This window comes from Falco biarmicus, chromosome 7, assembly GCF_023638135.1.
Source record: "Falco biarmicus isolate bFalBia1 chromosome 7, bFalBia1.pri, whole genome shotgun sequence".
Classification (NCBI taxonomy): domain Eukaryota; kingdom Metazoa; phylum Chordata; class Aves; order Falconiformes; family Falconidae; genus Falco; species Falco biarmicus.
In genome coordinates, this window is record NC_079294.1 from 55,221,601 (window position 1) to 55,234,240 (window position 12,640).

Genomic DNA, 12,640 nt, shown 5'->3' on the forward strand with positions numbered 1-12,640 from the left:
TCTTGATTCAGAATTGTATTTCCAATTTCAGCCTTATCTAGAATAATTTGTTTTCTTGTTTTTGTGTTGTTCTTGCCATTTGATTATGCCATACTTTTTATGGGAAAAGAGGCTTGTTTCATGTCCTGTGTTTTATTTCAGGAGGTACTATAGTTCAGCTTCTTGGGCAAAGTTCTGTGATTTTTAATCACTCCTACCACATTATGTCATTTTCTGTTCTTAGCATCATATGTCTACTACCTGTATTTTGTGGTTCATGTCCTTGGTTTGAAGTGTCTTCATTCAAGAGCTCCTTAGGTTTCCTGGATTCCCCCTCACCTTGCATCTAGCCTGTATTTCATATTTCACTTGGGACCACGGTTCATATTTTCTGCCTTGGGTTTTCTGTGACATTTTCATTCACATTTCCTGTTTCTTCCCAACTTGATTCTTCCTAAGTGGCAAGAGCTTCAAGTAAATTTTTCTGGGGAATGTTTGATGTCTGGATCTTCCAGATGTTGAAACTTATATCCAAAATTAAAAAACTGTGTTGTGCAAGGTTACTGTGAGATATGAGTAGACACTGGCAGGACTTTTAATGAACATCCTTCAGAGTGCTTTTGCATTCTTAATATGGTGCAGTATTTTTTAATGACAGTTTTTTCTGTGGGAACTGATTGCTTTTGATCACTAACTGGTTGAAACATGTATTTTCTCATTTTCGTAACATCTAGGTCTGTAATTTACCTTCTGTCGTTGTTTGGTATTCCAGATTTATCATTGAAATACCCCTTTTCAATCACAGGCTTGGTCCACTGACTTCCTGTAAAAGTCTAGGTTTTGTATTCTTGTTACTATGCTATATTAATGCAGTTCCAGAAATTGAGTTGAATTTGGCTTCAGTCATACTGTTACAGCAATTCTAATTCAGTCAGAGCTACTGCTATTGTATATGATAGCATAGAGCTATCCTTTTCTTTAAGAAAAAATTGTTGTTAGTGGTAAAGATTTTCTGTAACTCAACGCTCAGAGTGCTCTCCAGTAACCCTCAGCCAATTCTGTCCATATCTTTCCTCTACTTAATAGGGACTTACTTCAGTCTGAGCTTGATTCAGGTTCCAGTTTCTCATTGTTAATTTTGGAAGAGCAAAGGTCAGATAACATGCATTGTAATTTCTCTGTGTGGATTTCGTTACCAATTATCATGTTGGTTTCCACAGTTAGAATATTTAGGATGCAGAGTATAAACACAGTATTTTCAGTAGTCTCTTGGAAAACTTAAGAGTGGTGGTGGGTTATTGTTCTTTACTTGAGCCCTAGGAACGTACTTTATAAAGGTGTTGGGTTTTGCATGTGAGAACACCTGTACATGTTAGTTTGATTTTTTTAATTGATGTGGTTAAGCTGTTTTGTTTTCTTCTTTAAAACATTTTTGTTTTCTGAAGCATAGAAAGATACTGGAAGGTTTTGTATGTAAAATGAGAGAGCCAAATTGCATGAAAAGAATAATTGTGAACAGAAAAGGACATTTTGCAAATTATGAGACTTTGAAAGTTCCATGTTGTCTTGTCTACTTTTCTGCCTTCCAGATATGTTTAGTATATACTAGGGAGATATACACAAGCCATCAAAATACCCAGGCTATTATTTTGGAGAAAGTTAAAATGTTAGCAGCATGTAAAAACAAACTGCAGATTTTATATGTAGCTACGGTATTGGACATATTTCAAATATAAATGTGCATAGTTCTCCACGCAAAGAGCCTACCAGAGGCTAGCCACCTGAGTGTTAGTTGTGCTTGAAGTGAGGTTTGCAGGCTAAGCTGCTTTACTTGTAATTTCACTGGCTAGTCTGAAACCATTATGGCTACAGTAACACCTGCTCTGTGACTGCAGCTCATGTAGCTGTTAGAACACATAGAGCAGAGAAATTTCGTAACTGTTTGCACAACTACTCTTGAACATTCATGTTTAATTTGGTTAGGTTGGGTTAGGTTGCTCATCAGGAGAAAGAATGGCTCTTCGTTATTGTGAAGGTCCTGCGGGGTCTTCATTTAAGGGGTGGACAACAAAAAGGCAGGATGGGGAGAAGCGTCTTCTTTTTGTTTGGTACTTAGGAGTCCTAAAATAGATTATCATACCTGGATGCCTACTTGTGTGCTTCTTTAGACTTCTTTCCATCAAGTTTAGTTGATGCAGTGGTAGTTAAAAATGTGGTAACTTCCCCAGAGAGATTTTCAATTAAGTAGCACAATTGTGCATAGGAAGCATTTTGTTAGATTGATCTTCATCAACTTTTTTGTTTCGCAGTACAGCTTGATGAAGTGTAACCAGCTGAATTATTTCAGAGTAAAAAGATCAAGTGCCAATATTTTGCCAGTCATACCTTAATGTTGAAATTAAACCTAACTTCGTTATAAGGTTTTTCTTAACTTATTGTTATTGTTGAAAATATTTCATTTTACAGATTGATTGTTAGAATGAATGGCCTATTAAGATGTGAGCAGTATTGATGAATCTTGGAAAGTGTGTTTCTTCTACCTCACCCCCCAATCTTGAATATCTGTAAAGAGAAATTTCATGTTTCTTTTCACTCTAAACGTTACCTATTGAGTGATGAGTGAAGGTGTTTAGTTTTAACAGTTCTCAGTGTTGCAGCCAAGAAATGTGGACTACTTCATTGTTTTTAGGTTATGTGTAGTACTAAAGGGCAAACCTTTTAAACTGAAGGTTAAGGTGATACCTGTACTCGGAGATGCTCAAAATTTGATTTAACAGGGCACTGAGTAACAAGAACCAACTTCTAGGTTAACTGCTCTTTGAAAAGAGGGTTTGATTACATTATTTCCAGAAGTCCTTATGAAATCACTCTACATAAAAGAAAAAAAAGCATTAATGGTGTTATGAATGAGTGCCATTCCCAGTCAACATGCTATAGATACGTTCTACTTCCGTTAAAGCTTGACCATTTAGTAGACTTTGATGGATTTTTGTGTTTTATCATCTTGCTTTGAGAAGCTTCTGCTTGCTGCAAGTTTGTGCTACTTTTGAGTTCTGTTTTCTGATCTTTTAAAATGCAGCTAGCTGTTACGCAAGAGTAACAGGCAAATGCCTGAGTTTGGGTTGAAGGAAGTATTAGAGCTTTTTGAAAAACAATTCAAGTCTAATTTGAAACATCATCAGACTTTTGAACAGAAGCAGTTACAATTAGCAGTTCAGACAAGTTCAGCAATATTTCATAAAATTGACTTTCCTAGGTCTTATGGTTGTTTTTGCTATTCTGATACACATCTGTGAATAAATTAACAACCACTGATGAGAGCTGCAAACTTATTAGAATGTCAAAATAAACTATTTTGGGGAGACTGTAATTAACTTGATTTACAGCTGAGTACTTAGTAGTACTTTTAAGCAATCATATGTTTTTAAAGTAAACCCTTTGAAGCCTGCAAGTAAAAAAATGTTAAACCTCAAATTTCTTTTCCCTCTTGAAAATATCTTATTAGGATTATATTATGGATTCTCCACCAGCTGCACCAGATAATACATCTGGTATACTGTTTGGTGTGAGACAGAACTCGGGAGTTCCACAGTACCAGACTGGGCCAGCAGTGAATGTAACAGGTGGGTATAACTGTAGTAGTTGCTAAGAGAAAGAAACAGCCTAATGTCATTTAACTGTAGTGCAGATCTTTGGGTTATAACTTTAAATAGGATTTCTAAAACATAGCATAGCTACTTTTTTCTTCCCCCTGTACATAACACTGTATAATGTTTAATGAAGTAGACTTTGGAGACTTGTGTTGTCAGACTTTGCTTTTCAGCACATTAGACTGACTGTAATATCAACTGATGTCTTAAAATTATCATTTAGATTGAAAAAAGTACTGCCAGATCCACTGTAATTTTTTTGACTGATAAAGGCTCATTTTCAGTATACCCAGGACTCTGACTAGCATGAATAGGAATGACTGTTAGCAAGAGGGTGCTGTGAACAGTACCAGAAGAACTTTCTGAGTCTGCTGAGTGGATTCTCTGTGATGATGATCTTGGTTTCCTTGCTGCTCTACGTAGGAGTCAGAGTAGATGGGAGCAAAAGTGTCCTGTCTGAAAAGGAGAGGAAGGGACAGAGTACATAGATTGACAACTAAAATATTTTTTTCAACTAGCTAAATTGTGTTTCAGCAGAAGCTGTTTAACCTACTTAAAAATAAACAAAAAAGCACCTCTTTTTGTGTCACAGCAGATGAAGTGTATTTGAATCATGTAGCAGGCTTTAACTTGGGACTTCTCTTCTGTGAAGGATTGTACTTAGTTAATAACAGACCAGAATCTTGTAAGTCAATCTATAAGTTACAGGTGACAGTCACTTCTGATTCTTGCATGAGGTAACAGGTTATGTACAATGAATGGCCTAAGTGGTCATACTAACAAATTACGTAGAACAGAGTGATTGCTAGTTTATTCTGCCTGATGTAATGATTTTGCATCACTAGTTTAGGCATTCGCTCTAGCTGCTTATCAGTGAAGGGTATTGCCCTGCATGTGTCTAACTATTCTGTGATCTTATTATTGTCTTACTGGGTTAAATAGCTTTTTGTAAAGTAAACAAAGGTTTTATTTCTTGCAAACAGTTCTGTATTCCAGCCCTTGTTCTCTAAAGAACAGGTGAAACTTTAACTGTTCATTGTTTGTTTGTTGGGGTTTTTTTATTATTATGTAGGAGACCTGCTTGCATATTTAAAAATTGGTTGCATTAGCCTCTTAATGAGAAAAATAGAAAATATTTAGAAGCATCAAGGGTTGTCATTCAAAGCTGTTGTGTTTTAACCCCAGCTGACAGCTAAGCACCACACAGCTGCTCCCTCACTCTGTCCCCAGTGGAGTGAGGGAGAGATCAGAAGAGGTGAAAGTGAGAAAACTCAGGGTTTGAGATAAAGACAGTTTACCAGGTAAAGCAAAAGCCACGTGCACAGACAAAGCAAACCAAGGAATTCATTCATCACTTCCCAGTGGCAGGCAGGTGGTCAGCCATCTCCAGCTAAGCAGGGCTCCATCATGCCTGACAGTTGCTTCAGAAGACAAATGCCATCACTTTGAAGGTCCGCTCCCTTCCTTCTTCACTCAGCTTTATGTGCTGAGCATGATCCATGGTATGGAATATCTCTTGGATCGGTTGGGGTCAGTTATCTTGGCTGTGTCCCCTCCCAACTTCTTGTGCACCCTCAGCCTACTCGCTGTGGAAGGTGTGAGAGGCAGAAAGGCCTTGGCTCTGTGTAAGCGCTGCTCAGCAGGAACTAAACCAGCCCTGTTAGCAACACTGTTTCTAGCACAAATCCGAAACATAACCCCATACCAGCTACTATGAAGAAAATTAACTGTATCCCAGGCAAAACCAGCCCAAAAGCATATTAAATATACCGTGCTTAGTCTATGTTTATTTCTGTAAAATGGTGATAGGATTTAAAAATTAGAAGGTTTATAATTGAGGGTTGAAACAAGAATATTTTTATGACACAGTAAGCAAATTTAAAATGCATTTCACTTCACAATGAGGAAGTGTCTGCATGTTTTGTGGTTTGACTTGCATGGTGAGGTCACATAATGTTCTTAAGTTATTGTTATTTGTATGTGCTGGTGCCTACTTGCCTGTGTTGGTGCTATGCTTTCTCTAATTCCTATGTAGCACTATGGGCACAAGATGTTATGGAATACGGCTTTTATAAGTAGAGTCATTTTGGGAACTGGCCTGTGATACTCTGTAGGACAATTTCACTTCTGTACATGGATCATTAAAGACATTTCTTAGCTCAATGTAGCATCAATACTTTTTTTCTGAAGTCTAAGCAGGGCAGTAACCAGACATTTTGTTAGGATGCTGAATAGAATGTGGTATTAAACAGCATTGGTAACTTGCCTGCAGGTTGGATGAGCACTGGGGATGTATGTAAAACTGTAGCTTGCTTTCTGAGAATATTTTGAGATCATTCTCCCACAAACTTTACTGGTTTTGGGGGAACCAGAAAATGCTGTAACCGGTAGAACTGTTCTGTGGTATTTAGGAGTCAACTGGACTGTATACATGCATTCATAGCACTAGATTAGTGGGAGATGGTGGTGAGAGACAAGGCACTAGAGGCCTGAAACAGTTTGGCTTCCATGTCAGTTTTCTGTTAATCTGATATGACTGTTACCACAGTACATTTAATGCTTTTATCCTAGGTTACTATTTATAATGTCTTTTGCCATCATTCATAAAATCAGGCCCAGCTAGCCCAGATGTACCAAACAGTGTTAAGGATTTTACAGTAGTACTGTGATGTGTGTTTAGAAACCTGTTGGCAAGGTGATACTGCATCCAGTATATTTTGCTCCTTCTTGCAATCATTTTAGATATTGTACACAATAATACTGTGTGTATGAGTTTAGCCAGCTGTTTCAAAATAGATAAAAAATATTTAGGAAAGTATTCATTAACAGTGTGAAGTGAAGGTAATGGATTTCCAAGGAGCCTGAAAGCCAAACAAGAATAGTTTGGCTGCTGCTTTTTGCTGCTGCCTTGAGTACCTAAAGTCCCTGACAGTTTCAGCTGTGTGGTCTGCTGGGTAGAGGACTGGACAAACTAGTCTGGAACATGGGTGATCCAAGGAATTCCTGTGTCCACAAACCAGCTGAGAGAGGTGCTTTGAGAAGAGGAATCAATCTGATTTATACCAGCTAGGTATAAAATAGTACTTGGAATAGGTTTGATTATTTTTCAGAATAGGCTTAATTATTTCTTTTAAATGAACAAACAACAGAATTCAAATGTGAACCTATGTATATTCTTCTAGTATTATTTCAATTCTCCTGAAAGAGGGAATTTGTTAGATCAGAGTTGTATTAACTGAGTTAAGAATGTTCACCTTTATAAATACAAAGTGTTCTTCAAATATTTTGCCACAGATGTGTCAGGTTTTTAATTGAAACTATTACCAGTTTTATTAACCTGTACAAATAGTTCTTGTTTCCAAATTGGGTTTTCTACAGTAAAATAAAATAATTCACTGAAGCTTCTTGTAAAATCAGTCAGACCTCCTGTCTTTTCCCTGGCCCTCATTACACAATTACACATAATTAAATACTTAGCAGCAGTTCCTGCTGTAAACGGATGATGGCCTGATGCTCGAATAAACTCAGTGTTACAGGGGAGTGCTAAAGTCATAACAGCTCTGTGGAGGTCTTTGTTGATCAGGGCACATGTCAATGTAACCAGCTCTACACCTAACAGTGCAAGTATAAGTAAATTTAAAAACTTCAGGTAGTAGTAGTATCTAATGAATAACCTGTTTATTTTGTGAATGTGCTGATTACCTTAGGCAAACAATGCACAGGGTGAGACATTTGAGCTTAATAGGTTCATTTATGTTAGAAAGAAGGAAGGGTGTACAACAAAGGAGAATGTAAGGATGATTAAATACATACATAACAAGTTAATTATGTTTTCCTGTATATGAGACATAGTGTGGTAAATTCTTTAGCATGCTTAAACATCAGCATTCCCTGTGGGGGAGTCTTTGTGTCTGTGGATTGAATGGGAGATCATCCAGTGTTTGCTAGGTGTAGGGAGTCACCACTGGGAGAGGGTGGTTTTGTTTCTCCAAAGAAGTGGTTTGATTAACTTTGTGACACAAGTTACTTCTGCTTGTTGAGAAGACTTCTAAAGATAGTTATTCAGTTTCCAAAAGAAATCACTGGAGTAGCTAGACCATTGGGAGGGGAAACATACAAGAATGTCCTTAGTTTAGGTCATTGTGTCTGGACCAAAATGTGGTCCTTGTCTTGGTTCATGATAGTCTTAAGGCTGTTTGCAGTCTGTGATTGTGAGAGATTTGCAAGGCCTGTGCTGGCACTTCAGTCGTCTTGGTATGTACTTGTGCTCTTTCAGGTCTGTATTGAGATTACATCATCAAGGGTAACCTTAGAGTGACAGAAACATGGGTTTCGGGACAAGATGGAGCCCAGTATTGCTGGACATGTTAATCAGGCACTGATCCTCTGAATTTGAGTTATTTTTTTGTGATTCTTTTTTTAGAGAAATACTTAAAACAACTGAATCAACTCTTCTTTCAGAAGAGAGCAAATAGGTGTGCTGTGATTAGGTCATTAGAAGTTACACTTATTATTTTCCATACACACTGGAGTCTCAAATGATTTACAGACTTAAATAAAGAACTAAACCAGCATTAACATTGTGCCAGAAAAAAGGAGAGATGTTTTTCATCAGAAGGGCAGAAGTTGTTCCAAATAGTGGGCACTGCAGAAACCAGCTGCTTAGCTTAATTTTATTATTCTGAACTCACCTTGTCTTAGATTAGTGGGGGTCAAGATCTAAAAAGTAGGCCAAATAAATTAAGGTGATCATAGTATGATTGACTGGCTTCCAGGGATGGTTCTGTATCTCTTTGCATTTGCTGTTTCCTTCTCCACTGCCCTTAGGATATTCAGTCTGAGTTGGGTATTGTTTTCTTAATGTCTGTATGGCTTATTATTTTAGGGAAATCTTAAGTGCTTTATGAGACTTGTCCATCCTTTAAAGTATAGTTATCACTAATGTGTTCATAATATACTATGGGAAAATACTGAGGTTCTTTAATTTAAACCACTGTAGGTCTGAATGAGAGTGGTTTTGTATCTAAGCGTCCTGCTACTTCTGAAGGCAACAGTGTAACTCCAAAAAAGGCCAAGCCTAATGAGGTTGGTGCTGGAAGCAATTCAGCTGTTTCACCTACAGTTAACTCTCCAACAGTAACACCATCACAAAATTTATCTTCAAAAGGTAGGGTAGATGAAATGGTCTAGCTGTCAATCCATGCATTTCTTTCATGGAAAGAGCTAGCATTCTTTTAATGTTTAAGTTGATAGATATTACTAATGCTATTAAGGCAATGTAAATAATAACTGTTCTGCCTTAAAATAAGAAAAACCTTTCTATGCAAGGATTTACATACCGTTACAAATTAATATACCCTAGGTTTTTACCTGTGCAAACTCTAGACCTTTATTGTTTAGTAGGTATGTTTGAATTCTGTAAAGCAATGACTAGTTAAGTTGTTCAGTGGCTGTGAAGACAGATGACCAAAACAAATGCTCCTGACTTCATACTCTTAGTCCAGATTTTTCTATGTCAAAGAACTGAATAAAGTTGAAACTTTAAAAAGCAACTGAGAAAATCAAGATTGAAAGAATTCTGTGACTGCTGAATTTATAAACTAATTCTGATTGGATAAAAGAAAGGAAAAAATCATTGTAGGAGTGTCAGGCAAGGCAGCAAGGGCTCAGATTGTGGAATCTCCGTCCTTGGAGACACAACCAATTCAGAAGTTGATTGGTTGTGTCTGAGCATCCTGGTAAGGTTGGACTTGCTTTGAGGGAAGGCAGGACAAAAACACGTCCACAGGTCCAACATAAATTATTCTGTGATTCTGTACTTGGACTAACTATTGCAATATATGTTTTGCAGTGTACCCCCTTAATTTTGCAGCAGTGTTTTTGACACAGTTTAGAACAGTAGTGGGAAGGGAGGAGGGGGATTTTAAGTTTCAAAGAGAGGGTGGTTTTTGAAAGACCTTTTCCTCCCTATAAGAAGAGAGGTAGTCTAGCTGTTTTGGCTTATTAATAATTAGGTGCATTTTCCTTCTGAGCCAAAAAGTGCTTTCCAGCTGATTGTAATAGACGAGGATTTAATTTTGACTTTGAGATACTTGCAACCACATACTCCTGCCTATAATGTTAAAATGAGGAGCTACATACAGTTTGATTCTGTGGTTTGGAATAATTTCATGTTTGGGTTTTCTGCATGTGTTGTTTGCAGCTGGTTTGCTCTCAGACTCTTCCCCAGCAACCAGAAGGAAGTGGCCATAACATGGAATATTGAAGCAAAAAATTCTCTTCCACCCTGTGTTGGGTAAAACAGATACTGTGCGGCAGCCTGTAATATACAAAAGATAGCTGGAGGATCTTACTAAATGCCGTAACAAAGCAGTAGATCATATTCACTGAGAACTTTACTTTTATGACTTTGTCTCTAAGCTGTCCAGTGCTAGCATAGCAATTTCTAATCTGTCGCAGAATCCAGCACTGGAGCACCACAGAACACGAGATTTTGCTGCAGAACCCATTTGCTTCCAGCTCAACTTGCACTTAGCTGTGATGTGTCAAAACGTTTTACAAACTGTAATAGTGAAGACTTGCAGCACTGTTTTGTGGTGCATCTCTTGCTTGGCCATCCACTCATGTGAAGGACTTTCTGCTTAATTGTGATTCTTAACAGTACTGTTATCTTCAAGGAAAAATGCTTTTTGATCCATGTCTACCTCAGGGACTATGCAAGATATTTTTTTTGTGTAGAAATGCATAACGCTATTGTATGGTCATCTCTTAACTCGTACACTTACTCATTCCCTTTTTGTAAGGTGGATGTATCTGTGTGTTTATTACATTTTTCCATAGCCCTGGCAGGGTACAGTTGACTCTGCAGTTGAGATGTTACTTAAAACTCTTCCTATGTTTAATCTCTTGTTCTAAACTACTTACTCGGCATGGAGTCCTCCAGATCTGTGAATGACTTGAGAATGCAAGAGAACTTCATCTGGAGAAGTAGCTCTCACTTTGATGGTTTCTGGCACTTTGGAGAAAACTGGAAGCCTGGGTTTATTCATTAAAGTTTAAGCTAATGCAAAGTTTTTTTTGTTTCATTTTGCTTAAAAGGTATTAATCATTTCATATTGATAAAAAATACTATTTCCTTTCATTGCTGGGAGTAATTATTTAGAGGATTTCTTCTCCAGGTTCTCCAAAGACACCTTTGCTCCACAGGAATGATGCATCTGAATAGGCCTAGGTTCCAACAACTGTCAAGAGAGAAATATTCTCATCATTGAGAACCAGATGGTGAAATTCCTTTCCAAAACCGGTTATCTGAACCGTATTGTGATGACAGTCAGGTCATGGCATTAAACAAGTTTTACGTGCTCACTTGAGAATTAAAGTTCTTAAAGGCATCAAAAATTTATCCTATCCTGGGGATGGGGGAGTGGTGGTGCACAGAATTAACACTTTGTCTCTACCATCCTACTTTCACCCACTCCTGTTTTTTTCTTATTTGTTGCGAAGATTTTGTAAAAGTTGTTTATAGGTCTACATCAGAGAGAACAAACTCTAAGTCAGTTTGGAGAAAAGGAAGGGTGGTTAAAAGATGCTTGTAAAACCTTGCTTATGGTTACTACAGCTGTATCAAGTGTAATAGTTGTCATTTGAAATAAGGTATTTTGCTAGAATAATAAATAATAATAAATCAAGTAGTCTGCTTGTGAATTCTGAATCTTAACGTGTTACATTTTAAATTTTACAGGTACAAATGCTTCATCAAGCACCATTAAAAATGGAGGACCTTTTCCACGAGCTTGTCCAAAGTGCAATATTCATTTCAATCTTATGGATCCTCTAAAAAATCATATGAAGGTAATGTATTTGGGGGCTGGTCAGCATTATAAAAAACTTATGTGGGCTTCTGTTTGGTTATGAAAGTGTGCCATATTTTGATATGAAGATAGTCTGGCTTCTGGCTATGATCAATCAGAGCCCAAATGCTTGGTGTCTTGCAGTCATGGAGAGGTAGGGTGGAGTAGGGGAGCTCTAAGTCATGCCACGTTTTGCCTTATGTTTCCAATGACTGGAGGCATATTTGCTGTCTCTGTATGATTTCTCTCACATAGCTGTGACTGTTGGCCAGATTCAGGTGAAATTGAGGAAGGTAAATGCCTGTGATTATAGGCAGCCAGTTGACGCACATCTGTGTTAGATTGCTACTGAGACAAAGATGACAGTGGAAACTTACCTTTTAATCTTGACATATCACTTGTAGCTACAAAAATGTTGTTAAGCTGAGGGGAAAAATTTAATTTGTAATTCATACTAAAAAAAATGTAAGAAGCTTTCAGCAACTTAGCATCACTTAGTCTGCTTATGAAATTACTTGTTATTGTTTCTGGAAACATTGTTTCCTAGAAAATATATATTATTATTTGGAGATTCATGGAAATATGAGGCATATGTGTTCTGTTTCAGGGGGCAGAGAGATGGCTGTGAATAACCTATGCAAAAAGGAGAATTACAGTGTAACAGAAATCTGTTGGGCTCTGAGTTACTGTTAACACAGATCATTCTGATTTACTGGGCTTAAGGTTTCCTAAATGGTAGCTACTGTCCTCTTCAGCTTCAAAACACAATGAAGAAACATACGAAACAGTGAGGAAGAAAAAAGGGTTTTATTTTTCTGTAATCATTATTTGTAGAGAATAACTTTTGCACTGTGTATATCAACTGAATGAAGGAACCATTGAAGAAATGGCTTTACATAGTATTATTTAATTAATTTTTTAGTTTAACTATGTGGGATAAATATACTGAGTTACGCTTCCAGAGTAGGAAATGAACCCTGTAATAGTGGGCTTATAGAAAGTAGTCCTGCATGATAAGAACCATTATGCAGTGGGAGAAAGATCTGTCTTCTGAAATGTTCTAATTTTGTTCACTGTTGGAAACTTCGTAGTATCTGCTGTATGAAGTACTTCATACTTTTTAAGTTTCATAGTATAGCTGTTCGGTTAAGCATTATGTAC

General features: G+C 37.3%; 1 protein-coding gene across 13 annotated transcripts in view; it reads left to right on the forward strand.

The window, feature by feature from the left end:
• Window positions 1–12,640, forward strand: part of ZNF280D (zinc finger protein 280D) — a 54,418-nt gene that overhangs the window by 12,054 nt on the left and 29,724 nt on the right. For 11 of the 13 annotated variants that reach the window (XR_008823264.1, XR_008823266.1, XR_008823265.1 and 8 more), the window contains 3 exons: window positions 3,485–3,602; window positions 8,629–8,796; window positions 11,371–11,480. Coding sequence is in view for 9 of the 13 variants with exons in the window: in XM_056347751.1 (XP_056203726.1) it covers window positions 3,485–3,602; window positions 8,629–8,796; window positions 11,371–11,480 (396 nt within the window). In the remaining 4 variants the exon portion in view is untranslated. The remainder of the gene's footprint in view (window positions 1–3,484; window positions 3,603–8,628; window positions 8,797–11,370; window positions 11,481–12,640) is intronic. The other 2 variants (XM_056347755.1, XM_056347756.1) reach the window with 1 other exon arrangement.